The sequence below is a fragment of the Euprymna scolopes genome, chromosome 41 (genome assembly GCF_053919585.1).
Source record: "Euprymna scolopes isolate OS-2025 chromosome 41, ASM5391958v1, whole genome shotgun sequence".
NCBI lineage: Eukaryota > Metazoa > Mollusca > Cephalopoda > Sepiida > Sepiolidae > Euprymna > Euprymna scolopes.
This window is the reverse complement of record NC_136522.1, coordinates 28644862-28670075: the sequence shown is the minus strand read 5'-3', so window position 1 is coordinate 28670075 and position 25214 is coordinate 28644862. Positions and strand designations below refer to the sequence as shown.

The following is a 25214-nucleotide window of genomic DNA, read 5'->3' as shown; positions in this document are numbered from 1 at the left end:
CATTCCATTATGCAATCCTTTGTCGAAATGGTCACTTCCATTATGCAATCCTATGTCGAAATAGTGACTTCCATTATGCAGTTCTTTGTTAAAATAGTGATTTCTCATCCGCAGCATGTGCAGGATGAGCCTCCAATAGTGAGGACATCCACTTTTGTTGTCTTCCAGGATCGACATCAATTCACATCTATTATTGTATGTGGGCATCCTGTGTCAATTAATGGCAAATACCGCATTCCATTAACGTAGATGATAATCTCCGGGGCCGCTGCAGTTAAATCTTAGTGGGGGAGTAGGCTGGCGTTTATGCCTCGTCCCCTTGCTCGTTTTCCGAACAGTCCTGGGCCCAGTATCCAACCTTGCAGCATCAGTAGCAATGGGTTCCATGACTTTGGCAATTTCTTGCTATGTAGTCCTTGCGGTCACATTTGATGCAGTTTACTCTTGTGGCAAGGTTATCTCCACTAGGAACAGCAGATTTACCATTTGATGGACTCACGACTGCAACCACATGTTGATGTAAACACCCTTGGTTAGGGTCTCAATTTTTGGTGTCTGCTGGAGTTCGATGGAAATGGCATCAGGGAATCCTATGACAAACACCAGTTTGGCAAGTAGTTCGACTCCCTAAAAACCAGCCAGTAAAATCAACCATCTGATATTGTTCGCGTAAACTTCCACCTGCTCGCCAACCCATTTCACCATGGTTAACTTCCTGTAAGTGGTGGATGCACCATCCATGAATGCCTTCTTTAATCAAGTCTCTATCCGCTCGACGTCCATTTGGTCAATCTTGCCCATTTCTTAGTAGAACACGAATGCATCCCCTACAGAGACAATGGCAACAGGCTTGGCACATCATCTATCTTTTGGAGTTTCGCGACCAAACTTAACATCTTCAGCCATGTTACTACATCTCGCTCGCTAGTAAATGGTTTCACCATGTCGTTGCTTAGTCATAGTTTCGCCATAATAATGGTTTGAATAGCTTGAAAAATCCGTCATTTTTTTCTCCTACTGACATGTGAGTTAACCGTACGAAAAAAAAAATCCGTTGTTCTTTTTCTCACTGACACACGAAGCAACCTTACACACAAAATGACTCCGAGTGAGCAAAAAATCTTCTCTTCTTCCTCTTCTTCACAAAATTACAAGTATGTTCGATCACGTCTATGAGATTACGTTTTGTCCCGCTAGCAAAAAAACAAAAAAAACGCAATTTGCATATTTCTTTTTTCTCTGTACTGGACGGATTCCAGGTTTGAGTGAAAGTGGTTCTTTTGTGAATCTTATTTTGTCAACTCTGCAGAACCAACGGATTGTTGTTCAGTTTTGGTATAGGTATATATATATATATATATATATATATATATATATATATATATATATATATATATGAAAAAACAGTTTACAGTTTTCCATGTAACATTTTTTACTTGTTGCACCGAACTGAGAGTTGGTGGTTCAGAAAAACAATCTTTTGGAATTTTGTAGAGTTCAGTGCAACTTTCAGAGTTGCTTACTGATCCTTTAAACATGTTTGGTCATCCGGTTCTATGGTACCTACTCTCTGACTTATTGCTAGTATTTTTGGAATGCTACTTCGTCGCAAGGTCGATGTTGTTGAGGTGAGTCCTTCTCAATACCAGGTTGTTAGTTCGAATAAATTTGTGGAACACGTAGGTGTTTTAAATTTTCGTTTTTTTTTTTCCAATGAATTTTCAGTCTCGTTGTCAGTTGTTATGGCACTAAGAAAGACACATTAAAAAAAATGCAAACAACAGGTAGAAAGAATATATATTATTCAAAAAAGTTGAATACAAAAAAGATTTTAGTATTTTCAGACGCTTAGTTAGTCAGTTTATTTTCGCCCACGAGAGTATTAACCTCGTTGTTTATATAACGATTAGCATATTTCATTATGCATGAATGAGTTTATCCCATAACAATCATGTGGCATAAAAAGATTTGAACTTAAAACTGTGAACATTTAAAAGTTAAGGAGAAAATATCACTAAGAAAGGATACCTGAGATGTTTGTAGCTGAATTGTCGAAACCTCAACAGAAACTTACAATTAAATGTTTAATATCTTACACTTCATTTTGAGCAACTTGTAACATTGCTAGGAGAAAAATGCAGAGGAGATTACACATTATTGATTCCTCTCTACAAAAAATGAAACTCCGTCTAGAGCTCTTTTTATGTATATTGATTGAACGACAAGAAGTCCTATAATCTCCAGTGGGCCATAAAGTAAATTCTGTGAAAATTAATACAATGATTAACCTCAAGTAACATTTACACCAGTTGGATTTCTTCTGGATGCTTGTTTTACTTTCAACGAAGTAAATAAACTGAGCTTTGATCAGAGAATTCCCTGTTAAAATTTAAATGTTAAGGAGGACACACAACTAATGAATGGTAACTGATATGTCTTTAGCTGAATTTTTAGGAGGTGTTTTTTTTTTAATCTAAATCTAAATTGCTGAACTGCGGAATAAGCTGTTAGAATCTGTGGTCAGCTTGCAGACGTTCAAACCGTTCAAGACAGTGCAGGATGAATTATGGCCCTTGATCTTTGGATGATTATCCTTGTACATAACCCTCTCCTTTCTTTCTTAATTCGCTTCACATGTTTTAGTCCTGTTCTAATCTTTTACTAATATATTGAATTAAATAGAACGATAGGGTTCACATACCTCCTACTGAGACAAATTATAGATAAAGAAATAGGTAAAGAAATAAAGCAATGGATTCCACATCAACAGAGACAAATTATAGATAAATAAATAGGTAAAGAAATAAAGCAATGGATTCCACATCAATAGAGACAAATTATAGATAAAGAAATAGGTAAAGAAATAAAGCAATGGATTCCACATCAACAGAGACAAATTATAGATAAAGAAATAGGTAAAGAAATAAAGCAATGGATTCCACATCAACAGAGACAAATTATAGATAAAGAAATAGGTAAGTAAATAAAGCAATGGATTCCACATCAACAGAGACAAATTATAAATAAAGAAATAGGTAAAGAAATAAAGCAATGGATTCCACATCAACAGAGACAAATTATAGATAAAGAAATAGGTAAAGAAATAAAGCAATGGATTCCACGTCAACAGAGACAAATTATAGATAAAGAAATAGGTAAAGAAATAAAGCAATGGATTCCACATCAACAGAGACAAATTATAGATAAAGAAATAGGTAAAGAAATAAAGCAATGGATTCTACATCAACAGAGACAAATTATAGATAAAGAAATAGGAAAAGAAATAAAGCAATGGATTCCACATCAACAGAGACAAATTATAGATAAAGAAATAGGTAAAGAAATAAAGCAATGGATTCCACATCAACAGAGACAAATTATAGATAAAGAAATAGGTAAAGAAATAAAGCAATGGATTCCACATCAACAGAGACAAATTATAGATAAAGAAATAGGTAAAGAAATAAAGCAATGGATTCCACATCAACAGAGACAAATTATAGATAAAGAAATAGGTAAAGAAATAAAGCAATGGATTCCACATCAACAGAGACAAATTATAGATAAAGAAATAGGTAAAGCAATAAAGCAATGGATTCCACATCAACAGAGACAAATTATAGATAAAGAAATAGGTAAAGAAATAAAGCAATGGATTCCACATCAACAGAGACAAATTAAAAATAAAGAAATAGGTAAAGAAATAAAGCAATGGATTCCACATCAACAGAGACAAATTATAGATAAAGAAATAGGTAAAGAAATAAAGCAATGGATTCCACATCAACAGAGACAAATTATAGATAAAGAAATAGGTAAAGAAATAAAGCAATGGATTCCACATCAACAGAGACAAATTATAGATAAAGAAAAAGGTAAAGAAATAAAGCAATGGATTCCACATCAACAGAGACAAATTATACATAAGGAAATAGGTAAAGAAATAAAGCAATGGATTCCACATCAACAGAGACAAATTATAGATAAAGAAATAGGTAAAGAAATAAAGCAATGGATTCCACATCAACAGAGACAAATTATAGATAAAGAAATAGGTAAAGAAATAAAGCAATGGATTCCACATCAACAGAGACAAATTATAGATAAAGAAATAGGTAAAGAAATAAAGCAATGGATTCCACATCAACAGAGACAAATTAAAAATAAAGAAATAGGTAAAGAAATAAAGCAATGGATTCCACATCAACAGAGACAAATTATAGATAAAGAAATAGGTAAAGAAATAAAGCAATGGATTCCACATCAACAGAGACAAATTATAGATAAAGAAATAGGTAAAGAAATAAAGCAATGGATTCCACATCAACAGAGACAAATTATAGATAAAGAAATAGGTAAAGAAATAAAGCAATGGATTCCACATCAACAGAGACAAATTATAGATAAAGAAATAGGTAAAGAAATAAAGCAATGGATTCCACATCAACAGAGACAAATTATAGATAAAGAAATAGGTAAAGAAATAAAGCAATGGATTCCACATCAACAGAGACAAATTATAGATAAAGAAATAGGTAAAGAAATAAAGCAATGGATTCCACGTCAACAGAGACAAATTATAGATAAAGAAATAGGTAAAGAAATAAAGCAATGGATTCCACATCAACAGAGACAAATTATAGATAAAGAAATAGGTAAAGAAATAAAGCAATGGATTCCACATCAACAGAGACAAATTATAGATAAAGAAATAGGTAAAGAAATAAAGCAATGGATTCCACATCAACAGAGACAAATTATAGATGAAGAAATAGGTAAAGAAATAAAGCAATGGATTCCACATCAACAGAGACAAATTATAGATAAAGAAATAGGTAAAGAAATAAAGCAATGGATTCCACATCAACAGAGACAAATTATAGATAAAGAAATAGGTAAAGAAATAAAGCAATGGATTCCACATCAACAGAGACAAATTATAGATAAAGAAATATGTAAAGAAATAAAGCAATGGATTCCACATCAACAGAGACAAATTATAGATGAAGAAATAGGTAAAGAAATAAAGCAATGGATTCCACATCAACAGAGACAAATTATAGATAAAGAAATAGGTAAAGAAATAAAGCAATGGATTCCACATCAACAGAGACAAATTATAGATAAAGAAATAGGTAAAGAAATAAAGCAATGGATTCCACATCAACAGAGACAAATTATAGATAAAGAAATAGGTAAAGAAATAAAGCAATGGATTCCAGATCAACAGAGACAAATTATAGATAAAGAAATAGGTAAAGAAATAACGCAATGGATTCCACATCAACAGAGACAAATTATAGATAAAGAAATAGGTAAAGAAATAAAGCAATGGATTCCACATCAACAGAAACAAATTATAGATAAAGAAATAGGTAAAGAAATAAAGCAATGGATTCCACATCAACAGAGACAAATTATAGATAAAGAAATAGGTAAAGAAATAAAGCAATGGATTCCACATCAACAGAGACAAATTATAGATAAAGAAATAGGTAAAGAAATAAAGCAATGGATTCCACATCAACAGAGACAAATTATAGATAAAAAATAGGTAAAGAAATAAAGCAATGGATTCCACATCAACAGAGACAAATTATAGATAAAGAAATAGGTAAAGAAATAAAGCAATGGATTCCACATCAACAGAGACAAATTATAGATAAAGAAATAGGTAAAGAAATAAAGCAATGGATTCCAAATCAACAGAGACAAATTATAGATAAAGAAATAGGTAAAGAAATAAAGCAATGGATTCCACATCAACAGAGACAAATTATAGATAAAGAAATAGGTAAAGAAATAAAGCAATGGATTCCACATCAACAGAGACAAATTATAGATAAAGAAATAGGTAAAGAAATAAAGCAATGGATTCCACATCAACAGAGACAAATTATAGATAAAGAAATAGGTAAAGAAATAAAGCAATGGATTCCACATCAACAGAGACAAATTATAGATAAAGAAATAGGTAAAGAAATAAAGCAATGGATTCCACGTCAACAGAGACAAATTATAGATAAAGAAATAGGTAAAGAAATAAAGCAATGGATTCCACGTCAACAGAGACAAATTATAGATAAAGAAATAGGTAAAGAAATAAAGCAATGGATTCCACATCAACAGAGACAAATTATAGATAAAGAAATAGGTAAAGAAATAAAGCAATGGATTCCACATCAACAGAGACAAATTATAGATAAAGAAATAGGTAAAGAAATAAAGCAATGGATTCCACATCAACAGAGACAAATTATAGATAAAGAAATAGGTAAAGAAATAAAGCAATGGATTCCACATCAACACAGACAAATTATAAATAAAGAAAATAATCCATAGTAAAGTTTATCGATTGGGTTCTCTCTTTTTTTTTCTTTTTTTTTTTTTGACTTGACATATGGAAATGATTTTGATGCCTGTCTGAGAAGTGTTTAGACTAGAATTTCAGTCTCAGTCCAAAAAAGCAAGCAGAATCCATATCTTCCCCATCGGGTCAGGAAATTATTATATCAAAATTCAATTGTTTGTGAGGTTATATATTAGGCCAAGCATTTTTTAAAATTTATTTCTTCTTTTTTCTTCTTTAGATTCACACAAAAAAGACTAAGATGTAAGAAGTTACTGATAACTAGGGACCAGATTTAGGGGGATAGGGGGACATTGGTTTTTTTTTTTTTGTTTTTTTTTTCAGAGAATTCACATTAGCTTTTCAGAATAAGAAAAAAATGCCACTTACCTCTAATATAATTCTGGACCCTATTGAAGCCTCTATGGTTATTATGCAGTTAACTTTAAAATTAACTGTACCAACATCTGCTGTAAATTCACCAATGGCAGTATTGTAATAGTAGTTGCAATTTTGATCTGCAGTAAATAAAATTGAAAACCATTACAAATAAAACACAAAAAAGTACAAGGAAAGAATGCAAAAATGTGTTTGTGTTCGTTTGCTTAACATAATTATGAGTTAATCACACCTTGAGAATGAGAAGCTGAATGAAACAATTACTTATTGAAGGACAATATTAACCCTACCACTAAAGAGTGGGTTATACCGTGTAGAGCGTGCATACTGGTGGCAGATTTTCTACCATGAAAATTATACTCCACCATTATAACTATAATCCCACATCATAATGAGTTGTCAAGTTTATTCTTTTAATATATAACACAAAATCATTCCATTTCCTTTGGACCAAGTTGTATCACATTTTTTTTTATTTCTTCTTTTTTTCTTCTTTAGATTCACACAAAAAAGACACTTTATAACTCAGATGTAAGAGATTACTGATAACTAGGGACCAGATTAGGGGGAGGGGGGATTAAGTGGGGAGTTATGTAGCAAGATTTTTTTACATACATTTAAATTTCTGCATATTGGTACAGTCAGGAAAACAGAGCAGATTGAGAATTCGAAAGGCTATCAGTTCAAAAAAAGTTGTACTTGAGTTGAAAGCCTTATGACATCAGGGAATTGCCAACAGTGAAAGGATGATATTTAACTGACTGCCTAGTTGTTTAGGTATATTTACGTCGAGGAGACATCAGATCATCACATTCGTTGCATAATATTCCATTGAAGTATTTGTAAAACAATCACAGCCCATAATATTTGTGATTTTTTAAATTAAGATTTGGATCGTTTAGACTACTGCTCTCATCGGGTATTATTTTCACAACGTTTTGGCCAATACAAACTTCGACTTTTTTCAGATGTATCTGAAAAATGGCTCTTATTGGTGAATGGTGGAAAGAATGATTTTGCTAATTCCATATTTTGTGACTCAATGTGTTTTCTGGTCATCTCGGTATACCTATTCTTCACTATGGTTGAATAGGTGGAATGATTTCTACTTCTTAATAGAAGAAGCTGAAGGGGTTAAATTAAACCATTGCGAAGAGTGGGGCTTGCTAAATGATTTTTGCATGAGGGCATATGCTTCAATGTCTTCTTTGACTGATTCAGTTACTTCATTTTCGCACTGATAAGCAGGGAGAGAAAAATATTTAACCCACATTTTATCTTCATCTGAAATTATCCAATCTAAGTTTGTCTTTAATATTTGAAACACATTTTATCTTCATCTGAAATTATCCATTCTAAGTTTGTCTTTAATATTTGAAACACATTTTATCTTCATCTGAAATTATCCATTCTAAGTTTGTCTTTAATATTTGAAACACATTTTATCTTCATCTGAAATTATCCAATCTAATTTTGTCTTTAATATTTGAAACACATTTTATCTTCATCTGAAATTATCCAATCTAAGTTTTTTTTTAATATTTGAAATACATTTTATCTTCATCTGAAATTATCCAATCTAAGTTTGTCTTTAATATTTGAAATACATTTTATCTTCATCTGAAATTATCCAATCAAAGTTTGTCTTTAATATTTGAAACACATTTTATCTTCATCTGAAATTATCCAATCTAAGTTTGTCTTTAATATTTGAAACACATTTTATCTTCATCTGAAATTATCCAATCTAAGTTTGTCTTTAATATTTGAAACACATTTTATGTTAATCTGAAATTATCCAATCTAATGTTGTCTTTAATATTTGAAACACATTTTATCTTCATCTGAAATTATACAATCTAAGTTTGTCTTTAATATTTGAAACACATTTTATCTTCATCTGAAATTATCCAATCGAAGTTTGTCTTTAATATTTGAAACAAATTTTATCTACATCTGAAATTATCCAATCTAAGTTTGTCTTTAATATTTGAAACACATTTTATCTTCATCTGAAATTATCAAATCTAAGTTTGTCTTTAATATTTGAAAAACATTTGATCTTCATCTGAAATTATACAATCTAAGTTTGTCTTTAATATTTGAAAACATTTTATTTTCACTTGAAATTATCCAATCTAAGTTTGTCTTTAATATTTGAAACACATTTTATCTTCATCTGAAATTATCCAATCTAAGTTTGTCTTTAATATTTGAAACACATTTTATCTTCATCTGAAATTATACAATCTAAGTTTGTCTTTAATATTTGAAACACATTTTATCTTTATCTGAAATTATCCAATCTAAGTTTGTCTTTTATATTTGAAACACATTTAATCTTCATCTGAAATTATCCAATCAAAGTTTGTCTTTAATATTTCAAACACATTTTATCTTCATCTGAAATTATCCAATCTAAGTTTGTCTTTAATATTTGAAACACATTTTATCTTCATCTGAAATTATCCAATCTAAGTTTGTCTTTAATATTTAAAACACATGTTTCTTCATCTGAAATTATCCAATCTAAGTTTGTCTTTAATATTTGAAACACATTTTAACTTCATCTGAAATTATCCAATCTAAGTTTGTCTTTAATTTTTGAAACACATTTTATCTTCATCTGAAATTATCCAATCTAAGTTTGTCTTTAATATTTGAAACACATTGCATCTTCATCTGAAATTATCGAATCTATGTTTGTCTTTAATACTTGAAACACATTTTATCTTCATCTCAAATTATCCAATCTAAGTTTGTCTTGAATATTTGAAACACATGTTATCTTCATCTGAAATTATCCAATCTAAGTTTGTCTTTAATATTTGAAACACATTTTATCTTCATCTGAAATTATCCAATCTAAGTGTGTCTTTAATATTTGAAACACATTTTATCTTCATCTGAAATTATCCAATCTAAGTTTGTCTTTAATATTTGAAACACATTTTATCTTCATCTGAAATTATCCAATCTAAGTTTGTCTTTCATATTTAAAACACATTTCATCTTCATCTGAAATTATCCAATCTAAGTTTGTCTTTAATATTTGAAACACATTTTATCTTCATCTGAAATTATCCAATCTAAGTTTGTCTTGAATATTTGAAACACATGTTATCTTCATCTGAAATTATCCAATCTAAGTTTGTCTTTAATATTTGAAACACATTTTATTTTTATCTGAAATTATCCAATCTAAGTTTGTCTTTAATATTTGAAACACATTTTATCTTCATCATAAATTATCCAATCTAAGTTTGTCTTTAATATTTGAAACACATGTTATCTTCATCTGAAATTATCCAATCTAAGTTTGTCTTTAATATTTGAAACACATTTTATCTTCATCTGAAATTATCCAATCTAAGTTTGTCTTTAATATTTGAAACACATTTTATCTTCATCTGAAATTATCCAATCTAAGTTTGTCTTTAATATTTGAAACACATTTTATCTTCATCTGAAATTATCCAATCTAAGTTTGTCTTTAATATTTGAAACACATTTTATCTTCATCTGAAATTATCCAATCTAATTTGTCTTTAATATTTGAAACACATTTTATTTTCATCTGAAATTATCTAATCTAAGTTTGTCTTTAATATTTGAAACACATTTTATCTTCATCTGAAATTATCCAATCTAAGTTTGTCTTTAATATTTGAAACACATTTCATCTTCATCTGAAATTATCCAATCTAAGTTTGTCTTTAATATTTGAAACACATTTTATCTTCATCTGAAATTATCCAATCTAAGTTTGTCTTTAATATTTGAAACACATTTTATCTTCATCTGAAATTATCCAATCTAAGTTTGTCTTTAATATTTGAAACACATTTTATTTTCATCTGAAATTATCCAATCTAAGTTTGTCTTTAATATTTGAAACACATTTTATCTTCATCTGAAATTATCCAATGTAAGTTTGTCTTTAATATTGGAAACACATTTCATCTTCATCTGAAATTATCCAATATAAGTTTGTCTTTAATATTTGAAACACATGTTATCTTCATCTGAAATTATACAATCTAAGTTTGTCTTTAATATTTGAAACACATTTTATCTTCATCTGAAATTATCCAATCTAAGTTTGTCTTTAATATTTGAAACACATTTTATTTTCATCTGAAATTATCCAATCTAAGTTTGTCTTTAATATTTGAAACACATTTTATCTTCATCTGAAATTATCCAATCTAAGTTTGTCTTTCATATTTAAAACACATTTCATCTTCATCTGAAATTATCCAATCTAAGTTTGTCTTTAATATTTGAAACACATTTTATCTTCATCTGAAATTATCCAATCTAAGTTTGTCTTTAATATTTGAAACACATTTTATCTTCATCTGAAATTATCCAATCTAAGTTTGTCTTTAATATTTGAAACATATTTTATTTTCATCTGAAATTATCCAATCTAAGTTTGTCTTTAATATTTGAAACACATTTTATCTTCATCTGAAATTATCCAATCTAAGTTTGTCTTTAATATTTGAAACACATTTTATCTTCATCTGAAATTATCCAATCTAAGTTTGTCTTTAATATTTGAAACACATTTTATCTTCATCTGAAATTATCCAATCTAAGTTTGTCTTTAATATTTGAAACACATTTTATCTTCATCTGAAATTATCCAATCTAATTTGTCTTTAATATTTGAAACACATTTTATTTTCATCTGAAATTATCTAATCTAAGTTTGTCTTTAATATTTGAAACACATTTTATCTTCATCTGAAATTATCCAATCTAAGTTTGTCTTTAATATTTGAAACACATTTCATCTTCATCTGAAATTATCCAATCTAAGTTTGTCTTTAATATTTGAAACACATTTTATCTTCATCTGAAATTATCCAATCTAAGTTTGTCTTTAATATTTGAAATACATTTTATCTTCATCTGAAATTATCCAATCTAAGTTTGTCTTTAATATTTGAAACACATTTTATTTTCATCTGAAATTATCCATTCTAAGTTTGTCTTTAATATTTGAAACACATTTTATCTTCATCTGAAATTATCCAATGTAAGTTTGTCTTTAATATTGGAAACACATTTCATCTTCATCTGAAATTATCCAATATAAGTTTGTCTTTAATATTTGAAACACATGTTATCTTCATCTGAAATTATACAATCTAAGTTTGTCTTTAATATTTGAAACACATTTTATCTTCATCTGAAATTATCCAATCTAAGTTTGTCTTTAATATTTGAAACACATTTTATTTTCATCTGAAATTATCCAATCTAAGTTTGTCTTTAATATTTGAAACACATTTTATCTTCATCTGAAATTATCCAATCTAAGTTTGTCTTTAATATTTAAAACACATTTCATCTTCATCTGAAATTATCCAATCTAAGTTTGTCTTTAATATTTGAAACACATTTTATCTTCATCTGAAATTATCCAATCTAAGTTTGTCTTTAATATTTGAAACACATTTTATCTTCATCTGAAATTATCCAATCTAAGTTTGTCTTTAATATTTGAAACATATTTTATTTTCATCTGAAATTATCCAATCTAAGTTTGTCTTTAATATTTGAAAAACATTTTATCTTCATCTGAAATTATCCAATCTAAGTTTGTCTTTAATATTTGAAACACATTTTATCTTGATCTGAAATTATCCAATCTAAGTTTGTCTTTAATATTTGAAACACATTTTATTTTCATCTGAAATTATCCAATCTAAATTTGTCTTTAATATTTGAAACACATTTTATCTTCATCTGAAATTATCCAATCTAAGTTTGTCTTTAATATTTGAAACACATTTTATTTTCATCTTAAATTATCCAATCTAAGTTTGTCTTTAATATTTGAAACACATTTTATCTTCATCTGAAATTATCCAATCTAAGTTTGTCTTGAATATTTGAAACACATGTTATCTTCATCTGAAATTATCCAATCTAAGTGTGTCTTTAATATTTGAAATACATTTTATCTTCATCTGAAATTATCCAATCTAAGTTTGTCTTTAATATTTGAAACACATTTTATCTTCATCTGAAATTATCCAATCTAATTTGTCTTTAATATTTGAAACACATTTTATTTTCATCTGAAATTATCTAATCTAAGTTTGTCTTTAATATTTGAAACACATTTTATCTTCATCTGAAATTATCCAATCTAAGTTTGTCTTTAATATTTGAAACACATTTTATCTTCATCTGAAATTATCCAATCTAAGTTTGTCTTTAATATTTGAAACATATTTTATTTTCATCTGAAATTATCCAATCTAAGTGTGTCTTTAATATTTGAAACACATTTTATCTTCATCTGAAATTATCCAATCTAAGTTTGTCTTTAATATTTGAAACACATTTTATCTTCATCTGAAATTATCCAATCTAAGTTTGTCTTTAATATTTGAAACACATTTTATCTTCATCTGAAATTATCCAATCTAAGTTTGTCTTTAATATTTGGAACACATTTTATTTTCATCTGAAATTATCCAATCTAAGTTTGTCTTTAATATTTGAAACACATTTTATCTTCATCTGAAATTATCCAATCTAAGTGTGTCTTTAATATTTGAAAAACATTTTATCTTCATCTGAAATTATCCAATCTAAGTTTGTCTTTAATATTTGAAACACATTTTATCTTCATCTGAAATTATCCAATCTAAGTTTGTCTTTAATATTTGAAACATATTTTATTTTCATCTGAAATTATCCAATCTAAGTTTGTCTTTAATATTTGAAACACATTTTATCTTCATCTGAAATTATCCAATCTAATTTTGTCTGTAATATTTGAAACACATTTTATCTTCATCTGAAATTATCCAATCTATGTTTGTCTTTAATATTTGAAACACATTTTATCTACATCTGAAATTATCCAATCTAATTTTGTCTTTAATATTTGAAACACATTTTATCTTCATCTGAAATTATCCAATCTAAGTTTGTCTTTAATATTTGAAACACATTTTATCTTCATCTGAAATTATCCAAGCTAAGTTTGTCTTTAATATTTGAAACACATTTTATCTTCATCTGAAATTATCCAATCTAAGTTTGTCTTTAATATTTGAAACACATTTTATTTTCATCTGAAATTATCCAATCTAAGTTTGTCTTTAATATTTGAAACACATTTTATCTTCATCTCAAATTATCCAATCTAAGTTTGTCTTTAATATTTGAAACACATTTTATCTTCATCTGAAATTATCCAATCTAAGTTTGTCTTTAATATTTGAAACACATTTTATCTTCATCTGAAATTATCCAATCTAAGTTTGTCTTTAATATTTGAAACATATTTTATTTTCATCTGAAATTATCCAATCTAAGTTTGTCTTTAATATTTGAAACACATTTTATCTTCATCTGAAATTATCCAATCTTATTTTGTCTTTAATATTTGAAACACATTTTATCTTCATCTGAAATTATCCAATCTAAGTTTGTCTTTAATATTTGAAACACATTTTATCTTCATCTTAAATTATCCAATCTAAGTTTGTCTTTAATATTTGAAACACATTTTATCTTCATCTGAAATTATCCAATCTAAGTTTGTCTTTAATATTTGAAACATATTTTATTTTCATCTGAAATTATCCAATCTAAGTTTGTCTTTAATATTTGAAACACATTTTATCTTCATCTGAAATTATCCAATCTAAGTTTGTCTTTAATATTTGAAACACATTTTATCTTCATCTGAAATTATCCAATCTAAGTTTGTCTTTAATATTTGAAACACATTTTATCTCGATCTGAAATTATACAATCTAAGTTTGTCTTTAATATTTGAAACACATTTTATTTTCATCTGAAATTATCCAATCTAAGTTTGTCTTTAATATTTGTAAACACATTTTAACTTCATCTGAAATTATCCAATCTAAGTTTGTCTTTAATATTTGAAACACATTTTATCTTCATCTGAAATTATCCAATCTAAGTTTGTCTTTAATATTTGAAACACATTTTATTTTCATCTGAAATTATCCAATCTAAGTTTGTCTTTAATATTTGAAACACATTTTATTTTCATCTGAAATTATCCAATCTAAGTTTGTCTTTAATATTTGAAACACATTTTATCTTCATCTGAAATTATCCAATCTAAGTTTGTCTTTAATATTTGAAACACATTTTATTTTCATCTGAAATTATCCAATCTAAGTTTGTCTTTAATATTTGAAACACATTTTTTTTTCATCTGAAATTATCCAATCTAAGTTTGTCTTTAATATTTGAAACACATTTTATCTTCATCTTAAATTATCCAATCTAAGTTTGTCTTTAATATTTGAAACACATTTCATCTTCATCTGAAATTATCCAATCTAAGTTTGTCTTTAATATTTGAAACACATTTTATCTTCATCTGAAATTATCCAATCTAAGTTTGTCTTTAATATTTGAAACACATTTTATCTTCATCTGAAATTATCCAATCTAAGTTTGTCTTTAATATTTGAAACACATTTTATCTTCATCTGAAATTATCCAATCTAAGTTTGTCTTTAATATTTGAAACACATTTTATCTTCATCTGAAATTATCCAATCTAAGTTTGTCTTTAATATTTGAAACACATTTTATCTTCATCTGAAATTATCCAATCTAAGTTTGTCTTTAATATTTGAAATACATTTTATCTTCATCTGAAATTATCCAATCTAAGTTTGTCTTTAATACTCACATTACAAATCCATGTTATTATTCTCATATCATTTTTCTTTCGATGCAACACATATCATCAACCCTCCCTGGTTATTTTACTTCTATGCACCATCACACTGCTCACACATATCTGATAAACTCATCTCTTGATCGATAATGGCAACTCTCTGCTGATTAGTAATGAACTTACTCCATCCATTCCTAATTCTTGCCATCACACCAACATCAATTAATCCTTGTGCTCCATTGTTATCACTAAGGTAATAAACCTTCTGAACAATCTTAATAGCTTCTTCATCCAAATATACTTTCTCCACATCTGAGTTTTCATCCATCATCATTGTCTTACACTGATTATCATCTCTCAACTTGTAATTGCACTGCAATAAAAATAATGCAAATGACTCACTGTTATTTATTTCGTCTGAATTATCTCCGCAGTCATTTTGCCCATCATCCACAAAACTGAGTGGAACACATTCGCCATTATTGCAAGGAAAGGATTCTTAAAAACGAAAAAGAAAAAATAAGTCAACCGGTTTAATACAATAACGTGACACTTTTCTTTGTACAGTTCTTTGTACATCCTAACAAAATACAAAGTAAAAAGAATGTAAATATTTTTTTTACCTTTTTCTATCTTTTCATTTTTTTATCTTTGCTAATTAAAATGTATAGGAGATATGTATGAGATACCTGTATATTAAAATCTATATGAGATATATCTATATAATATCTTTACCTTTATAAAGATGAGACAGTTTCATCAAGATAGTATAGTGTTTTCTGTTTGTTTTTTGTTTTTGTGTTTATTACTTATGAAGGCCCAAAGGCCATTCAAGGACAGGAATTAATGAATGTTATAAGGTCGCTGAAACTGGGATATGTACAATCAAAGATTACGCTGAGGCTCATATGGATATGGACAGTAACCTACTTCATATTGAGTCGCCTTCTGCTATTTAGGGGACATGTTGAATTCTAGTTGTAGTTACAAAAACACTATCGTTATATGCTCGTTTCTCGCATTGAGTTTCTGCCATTCTTTACATCTAGGCAAATTTTCCTCAATATTCTGTTCAAAGTCTTTTCAACCAAGTTTTGCTCTATCATCATGTGTAGCAGTGAGACATAAGCTCCAAACACTTTAACGCCGTTTATGTAATAAGTGAACTTATGAAACTGTGTATAAGTTTAATAATCCGTGACAATTTCTCCTGACAATAATAATAGATGTGAGATTTGGACTCGAGTACTGACATCGTAAAAGCTATGGCCTTATAACTGTGTATTTTACCTATTCATTTTTTATCAACCAATCACGTTTCTATTTGTATATGGACAGACAAACATAACTTTTAAATAATATATAGATTATTTTTCTTTCTAAATTTTTTAAATGATGTACCCTCACACCTTCTTAAGGTGTACCTTGTCGAACTTGAGATGAACTTGAGGAATTTCGAATAAACCTTTTATTTAATTCATAAGGGTAGCATGCTCTTGTTCCCTCAGCCACGACTAGGCAGACATTCTAAATAAATCACAATTGTATTTTGAGTGTCGCTCACACTGACCCGTGATATAGTGGATAAAGTACTTGGTAAAATAGTTATAAGTGATACTCTTCCAGAGGTTGAAAGTTCAATCCTCAGGGTAGATGACACTCAAAATACAATTGAGATGAGAATAGTAGTCCAAATAATACAAATATAGATTATTATTATTATTATTTTTATTAATATTATAATAATTGATCAAACATCACATGAAATATTGTAAAGGAAATGACATAAGTATGAGGCATCTTAAATAAGTTTCCAGACATTTTTTTCATAGGCACTTTTATTGATATAAACCCTATGAACTCTTGTCCCCTAATCTCCTCCGGCTGCAATGCATTGTTGTATTCTTCCAACAACTTCTGGAAGGCCCATGGAAGTCCTCTTGTGTGACCATGTCCCTTGTCACATCCTCTTTCATCTCCTACATTGCCTCAGAATGACAGCCTCTAAGGTTTTCCTTGAGCTTAAGGGAGCAAGGTCTGGATTATAGGGAGGGTAAGGAACTGTCTTGATGCCCATCTTGATCAAATAGTCTGTGACAAGGACTGGTGCAATAGGAAAAATTTCATGCAAATCTTCATCTTCAGTCCTTTGCAAATAATTCCCACACTGACATCAAACTGTGCACTTATTGTCTCTATAAACACACGATGGTCCTCATCCATGAAACTCTTTATTTGACCAATCAGCTCTGGTATTCTGACTTCCTTACTTCTCCTACACCTCTCTTCATTCCTATAGCTATTTCTCTTTCCAATTTTCTTTTCTTTTCTTTTCATCTCTCGTTTCGCTTTTACCTGTTTTATTCATTATTATTATTATTATTATTATTATTATTATTATTATTATTATTATTATTATTATTTACACACTAGGAGTAGTCACACAGGCCATCATCAAAGATTTCTCTTTGAAAACAACTTGTGTTCTCTGGAGTCTGTTGTTTTACTGTTGCCTATTTTCATCATCATCATCATCATCATCATCATCATCATCATCATCATCATCATCATCATCATCATCATCATCATCATCAAGACCAACTGACTACCAAGCTTTGACTCCCAGATTCGACTGTCTACCCAGAAATATATCCCAATTGCATTTCTATTTATATCAGGGTGTATGTGTGGGGGTTGTAACCCCCATTAACCGGCCTGCACTTAAAATGCACCAACCCACGTTCTAGCAACGTAGGTGCACATTTTGTCAATGGAAGTCACTGAGTTTGATGTGTGTCACCAGCAACCACTTTGACCTCTCTGCAATTACCCGATGCAAGTAAGTTGGGTTCAAATCAGTACCGTGTTAACCGCATTACTGACGCACAACATGGTTTCATCATCATCATCATCATCATCATCATCATCATCATCATCATCATCATGTACGTACTCACTAGGAGTTCTCACACAGGTTATCATCTGAAATTACTTACTTCCTCTTCATTCCGATTTCTCCTTGTCTTTTCTCCAAGCATTCTGTTTGAGAATAATCTGTGGTGTTTCCTGGAGGCTGCGTGACAAGTCCCTGAAAATTTCTAGTACTCTTCACCTCTTTCAATGACCTTTGCAAATTAGTTTGCACTATTACAATAGTTGTTTACAATTGATTTCTTATTAGTAGGGACCATTCGTCTCCATTGGTATTTGGGTGGCAATAATACCCCCCCAAGGTCTCAATTCTCTTTATACTCATCCAGTGAGGGTCTGGTTAGTGCTTTCCTTGGTCTTTCCATCCTCCTTCACTCTCCTCACTTATTTGGTGTGGCGCCAGTTTATGGTAACACAAAAAGGGGGAGGCACAAGGCGGGGGCTCGTGGGGAGAGAGTAACTTACAATTATTAGAGTTTCAGTTTTCATGATTCCATATGATGTTTCTTTGTGTTTTACATCTGTAGCAATTTCTATATGTCCAACTTGTTCCTGCAACTCGTGTGTTATTCTCCGCATTCAAGAGTGTTCCTTTATATTTCAGTCATTTTCGTTATTCTTATCTGTTGTATCTTCTCAGCTATACCTCTGATTCCAATCTCTCCCATTCTTTTCTTTTTTTTTAAGTTTTTCAATATTGTTCCTAGTGCTCCTATTATTAGTGGTGTTATCTTAACTTTCTTCATCTTCCATATTCCTTTAAACTGTAGAATAAACACAAGAAAAGAAGTTTCGTTTTAACATTTAAAAGCAACTTTATTGGTTATCTTCGTCAGTCAGAATAAGGTGTAAGGAAACGGGTTGTATAGAGAAAGTGTTAGTCATTGAAAGTGTCCTTGCATGGAAACTAGATTAAATATTAGACAGGCTTGTTGGAGGAGAACAGTGTTCATGCACGCTTGTATCTATAGTAGTCGTGGGAAGAGTTTCTGATGTGGAGACATAGATTAGACAGGCCGGTTTAATGAGAAAGAAAACTAAACGTTTTCAGTGAATACGTATGTCGGAGATGGCCATGTTGGCTTGTATGTACTCATGCTATCCCGGAGTCAAAGGCCCAGGTGAGGTCACACTCCACTAGAACCAGGAAAAAAAAAGAGAGTCTGTTGCCGGTTAAACCAATTATACACTCGGTCATGTGACTGAGAGTTAGCTTCTGATTGGATAAGCCAGGAAGAAAGTGGATTTAAAATCTCCAGCAGCAACAGTCTGCTCCTGCTTGTGTTTGTTGGAAATCCGTCTGATACATCAATTCCATGTATTTGCTTTGCTTCTCTGTCTACTTGATCTTTACTCTGTGGTCTGCAGGAATGGCAAAATATGATCTGGTAGGAACTATTATGACATCCGGTCTTCTTACATAGATGGGTCTACTTGTTTGCATATCCCAGTCCTATAAGGTTTTATGACTTTCATTTTCAGGTTATGCTGCCGGTTTGTGCCTGTACCATTAATCTGAGTAGTCAAAATGCATAATTCCCAGTATATTATCATCATTATTATTATTATTATTATCATCATTATTATTATTATTATTATTATTATTATTATTATTATATGGCATAATCGCATTGACACACTGATTCTTGTCAGATCACCGAAGTTAAGCAACATTGAGCCTGGTTAGTACCAGATGGGTGACTATCTCGCCATTTGTTTCTAGTTGTCCTGCACATACACTTCACTTGCCACTGGTATTTAACATTTGTGGTGTGGGTGGAGATTGCACACTTCCTGTCACAAAAATTTCATGCGCAGGCACCCCTTCGTGGGTATCCATAGTCTGTTAAAGACTGAAGTAGCCCTATTATTATTATTATTACTATTACTATTATTATTATTATTATTATTATTAGTAGTAGTAGTAGTAGTAGTAGTAGTAGTAGTAAGAACTAGTGAGCATGGCAATATGAAGGTATGAGGGACAAAAGTGTCATGACAGCTAAGTAATTAGAACATAATTGTTCAAAATATGCTCCGTTGGTCTTAGCAGTAAGGTATATGTATGAGGTTAAAACCGAAGTAGTCCCGGTGGTAGTAGGTACACTAGGTGTGGTATGAAGTCATTTGGAAGGACATTTGAAAAAACTAGAAATCGTTGAAGCATTAGATGTTCTTCAGACCTTTGCTATTGTTGGTCCCACCAATATCGTTAGGAAAATCCTTGCTCTTTAAAACTTTTGGTTTGAAGCTGGGACTGATGGAGAATAATCTGAGAATAAATCCCATCTCTTTTCAGGGATTTGTTATCAAATAAAATAAATATTATTTTTGTACTTACTATGAGTTTTCACACAGGCCACCATCAAAGATTTCTTTCTGTCAACAACCTGTGATGTTCCCTAGAGTTTAGGTGATAATAAGCTTCCCGAGACTTCCAGTACTTTTCACCTCTTTCGATAAATTTTGCAAATTTTGCATTACTGCAATAGCCGTTTACCACTGATTTCTCACTGGCACCAACTGTTAGCCTTCATTAGGATTTGGGTGGCAATAAGCCTCCACAAAGTCCCAGTTCTCTTCATACTCATCCAGTGTAGGTCTGCTTAATTCTTCCTCTCCTTCTTGATCTTTCAAGACTATTTGATATGGTACCAGTTGATGCCGATGCTACAAATTTTAAGGCAAGGAAATCATTTAAAATTATACTGTTTCAATTTTCTTGATTCTTTGTGGTGTTTTTTTAAAATCTTTTTGTTTTACTTCTGTTGCAGTTTCTATATGTTCAATAACGGTTTGTAGCTCATGGGTTTTCTTTAATATTTTGACCGTTTTCATTGTTGCTAGCTGTAGTATCTTTTCAGTCATTCCCCTGTTGTCTATCTGTCATATTTTTTTTTTAAGTCTTTTGGGATTGTTCATAGGTTCCTACTATTATTGGTGTTATCTTGACTTTCTTCATCTTCCATATTTCTTCTTCTTCTTCTTCTTCTTCTTCTTCTTATTCTTATTATTATTATTATTATTATTATTATTAATAATATACTTACGAACACAAGCTTCTTTTTGGCAAACAAAAGGATATGGCCTTTCACATTTATCCACCACGTATAAACCAGCATCTTTCTTTATAGCCACGCAATTTCCCATCGACCAATTGGGTTGAAAATTGTCCCAGTATCCATAACAGTCATTGTCTTCTCCCTTGGAATGACCTGTAAATTCAAAATAAAATTAAAATAATTTCACCGAGAAACGGATTTAGAGAAAGTTTGTTATTTTTAATATTATCATATTGATTTTCTTTGTTTATAGTTGGAAACTATCTTGCCATGAATGGATGAACAACAGCAGTTATTCATAATATTAATTTACTAGCAGAGCATTATAGAAATTTCACAGCATTTTCTATATCAATATGTATAATTAAAAAATTTGTTTTTTTTTATTACATTTTCACCCCAAACAAGGCACATTGACACTTTGGTGTAGGGGGCTACTATCAAGGGAAACAACTACTGGGGTACTATGTAGGGATTTGGGCAGCAAGATGTTGGTTCACGTTGCACTTGAACTTCTGCATGTCAGTACAGTTGGGGAAGCAGTGACCTGGAATGGAATTCCAAAGTCTAGCCGTTCTGGGGAAGAAACTACTGGAGTAGAAAGATCTTTTGCATCTAAGGATCTCTACAGTGTAGGGGTGGGATTTTGCAGCTTGTCGGGTCTGTTTAGGGTGTTCACGTCGTGGGGGCACAAGTGCTTGCAATTCATCAGAGCATTCACCATTAAAATACTTGTAGAACAGGCAGAAGGATGCAACGTTTCATCGATGGGACAGAAGCTGAAGCTTTGATGCCAGTTTAGGGCTTATCAGATTTGCGACTCTCTTTTGAACCTTTTCAAGGAGCGAGAGACTAGTAGCCGATGCACCAGCCCAAATATGACAGCAATACTCCATACATGGGCAAATGGTTGCCTTATAGAGGTACAGGATACTTTCGGGTGTTAGTAGTTTTCTAGCACAGTAGAGAGAGCCCACCTTCCTCGCAGCGGCCCTGGCAATGCCCCCGATGTAATTGTTCAAACTCATGTTTCCTGTGAACGTTAGACCAAGGAGCTTGAAAGACGTACTCTCAGATAAAGAGTCATTGACCATTGCTATAGGTGGTAGAGAAGGTTTCTTGTAATTATTGAATGAAACTAGTTTAGTCTTGGCGGCATTGAATGTGACCATCCATTTTTGTCCCCATTCCACTACTGATTGGAGGTCATCCTCTAGTGTTTCTGCCATTTCTTTAGATATGTGTTCATTTATTGTCCTGAATAATAATATTCCCTTTAAAATCATAAATATCTCTCAGACTCAATGCTGTTTAAAAACATGACTCATTCTTCTGTAAAAATCATTGTATAAGTTAATAGCTTTAAAATAAAAAGTAAAACGACTATGTTCCTTTCATGTATTTAAAATTTTAGCAATTTACTGAATAAAAGTCTTTTTCTTCTGGTAAAAATTCTACCACGGATATTCGCTATATTTGAACGGGTATACCACATACTGGATAAGGCAGATGGCACTAAAAATTAATTTGTACGATATTATTGGACAAATAATTAATAAAATCGGATTCTTAGCTAAAAAAAGATCCAGTTCATCGTAGCAACACAACATTAATGTAGGTGTGACCTAAGGGTTGATACTTGAACCCTTATTCCTGATCTTCATAAACGACCTCCTTAATCCAATCGTGCTCAAAATGAATATATTTGCTGATGACGCTATGCTCTATTGTTGATATGTGGGAAAATCGAACAAGACAAGACAATAGCTGAACTCTTACAAAATGATTCATAGTCTGTAGTAAAATGGGACGAAAATGAATGGTCATGTTCATTGATACCAACACAAAGTTCATTCTCTTTAACAATTATTAGAAACCATTCCAAACACTGATTGTCATGACCGATAGCATCCTTCCGTAGAGCTCAGCATTTAAATTCCTCAACCTTACATCCATAGACAACAGGAATTGGAACAGAAAATAGGAGATACTGCCAAATCTGTTGCAAAGAAGGTGAGCTCTCTCTACAATAATAGAAAACTTCTCACACCTACCATTACCCCCATATTTCTATAAATTACCTATTCACCTGTGCATCGGGTATTGTTGCCATATCTTAACTAGTGCTTCGATAATTAAGCTCTCAAATATGTCCCACACTGTCTACCAAGCTCCAACCCCTGTCTCATCATAGCAATTTTCCATCCCTGTGCCTGTTTTACAAGTACATAAACGGAATATGACCCAACGTACTTAATTGTATATACATTCGCCCAACCTAAAAAACAGCAAAATTCCACCCTCACTGTATAGATCCCCAGATGCAAGCAAACTTTCTACTCTAATAACTTATTTCCTCAAACGGCTTCCATTTGGAATTCCCACCTTGTTTCCTCGACTCTACAACATATAAATGGAATAGGGCCGACCACCTCCCTAGATGAGTTCATAATTAATGGATACTCTAACTTAACATCTAAATCTGACCCCAAGATCGCCATGGGCATGAAATATGTGCCTACATTAAAGATGGCTTTCCGTGTGGTAGGGATATCTCCAGTGAAGACCCTAATTTACCTTATATGTGTTTCCAGGTTGCACTTGCTTACACCACCGCATTTATATTTGCCCTCTATCACCCCCACAACACGGAGTTACTATCTTTAAGAGTATATCTGAGAAAATTGACCACATCCTGTCTGCTCATCCTGCGGCTAACATTCACATTTGCGGTGACTTCAATGTCTACAATGTGGAATGGCTGACCCACTCAAATAAGACTGATGATGAGGGGAGGTTCTGTCATTATTTTGCCATTGCCTATGACCTCACTCAGATTGTTCGTGAGCCCACCGGTGTGCCCAATACTACCGGTCAGTACGCAAGCCTTCTAGACCTTTTTCTCTCCACTTCCCCTGAGCTATGCTCATGTGCCGTTCTATCTTCTCTGGGATCCTCCGACCACTCCGTTGTATCAGATAAGATAAAATTGAAATATTATAAGTCTACAGACGTACCTCTCCACCATACTGTATACCAATACTCTATGGCTGACTGGGATAGCTTCCGTACATTCATATCTGATCTACCTCTCCATTCCATATTTAAAAAGGATGTGTTCTCTATAGTATTAGACCTGACCGAATGGTTACTTGTAGGCATAAACCAATTCATACCATCCAAAAAATTCCAACAAAAACCTAACAGCCAGCCATGGTTCTCCCCAGAATGTGCTGCTGCCATCGCGCACAGAAATCACTTTTTCCATAGCTACCAACGTAATAGATGCACTGAGACTAAAGCTGCTTTCAGGACCGCCAGCAACCACTGTAAAAGAGTAATAAAAAATGCAAGAGAGCTATATGCTCAATCTGTTAAATCCAAAGTAGCTGAGCAGCGGCTTGGTTCCCACTAGTTCCAGCAAATAGCAAATAGGATCCTGAACAGAAGCGTGCGTTCTATCCCAATCATTATCAATGGTCCAGAATTCATCTCGTCAGCATCCGACAAGGCCAAACTATTTGTCAAGAATTTGCAGCAAATTCTACCCTATGTGACGAAGGCCATCAACTCCCCTTATTTCCTCCTACAACACAACACACTAGGTAACATATAAATATCTGTGCGTGAGGTCGCCAAGCTAATCAAGAACCTTGATTCTAGTAAAGCAACTGGCCCTGACGGTATCCCAGGTATAGTGTTAAAAAAGCTACAACCAGAACTTGCCCCCATACTTACCAAACTGTTTAAGCGTTGCCTTAAGGAGAAGTGCTTT

General features: G+C 31.3%; 1 protein-coding gene across 2 annotated transcripts in view; it reads right to left on the bottom strand.

The window, feature by feature from the left end:
• LOC145266452 (uncharacterized) overlaps positions 1-25214 on the bottom strand; it is a 582076-nt gene that overhangs the window by 509652 nt on the left and 47210 nt on the right. For both annotated transcript variants that reach the window (XM_080122128.1, XM_080122127.1), the window contains exons 5-7: positions 21428-21592; positions 15849-15944; positions 6740-6867 (exon numbers count right to left, since the gene is read on the bottom strand). In XM_080122128.1, coding sequence (XP_079978254.1) covers positions 6740-6867; positions 15849-15944; positions 21428-21592 — 389 coding nt within the window. The remainder of the gene's footprint in view (positions 1-6739; positions 6868-15848; positions 15945-21427; positions 21593-25214) is intronic.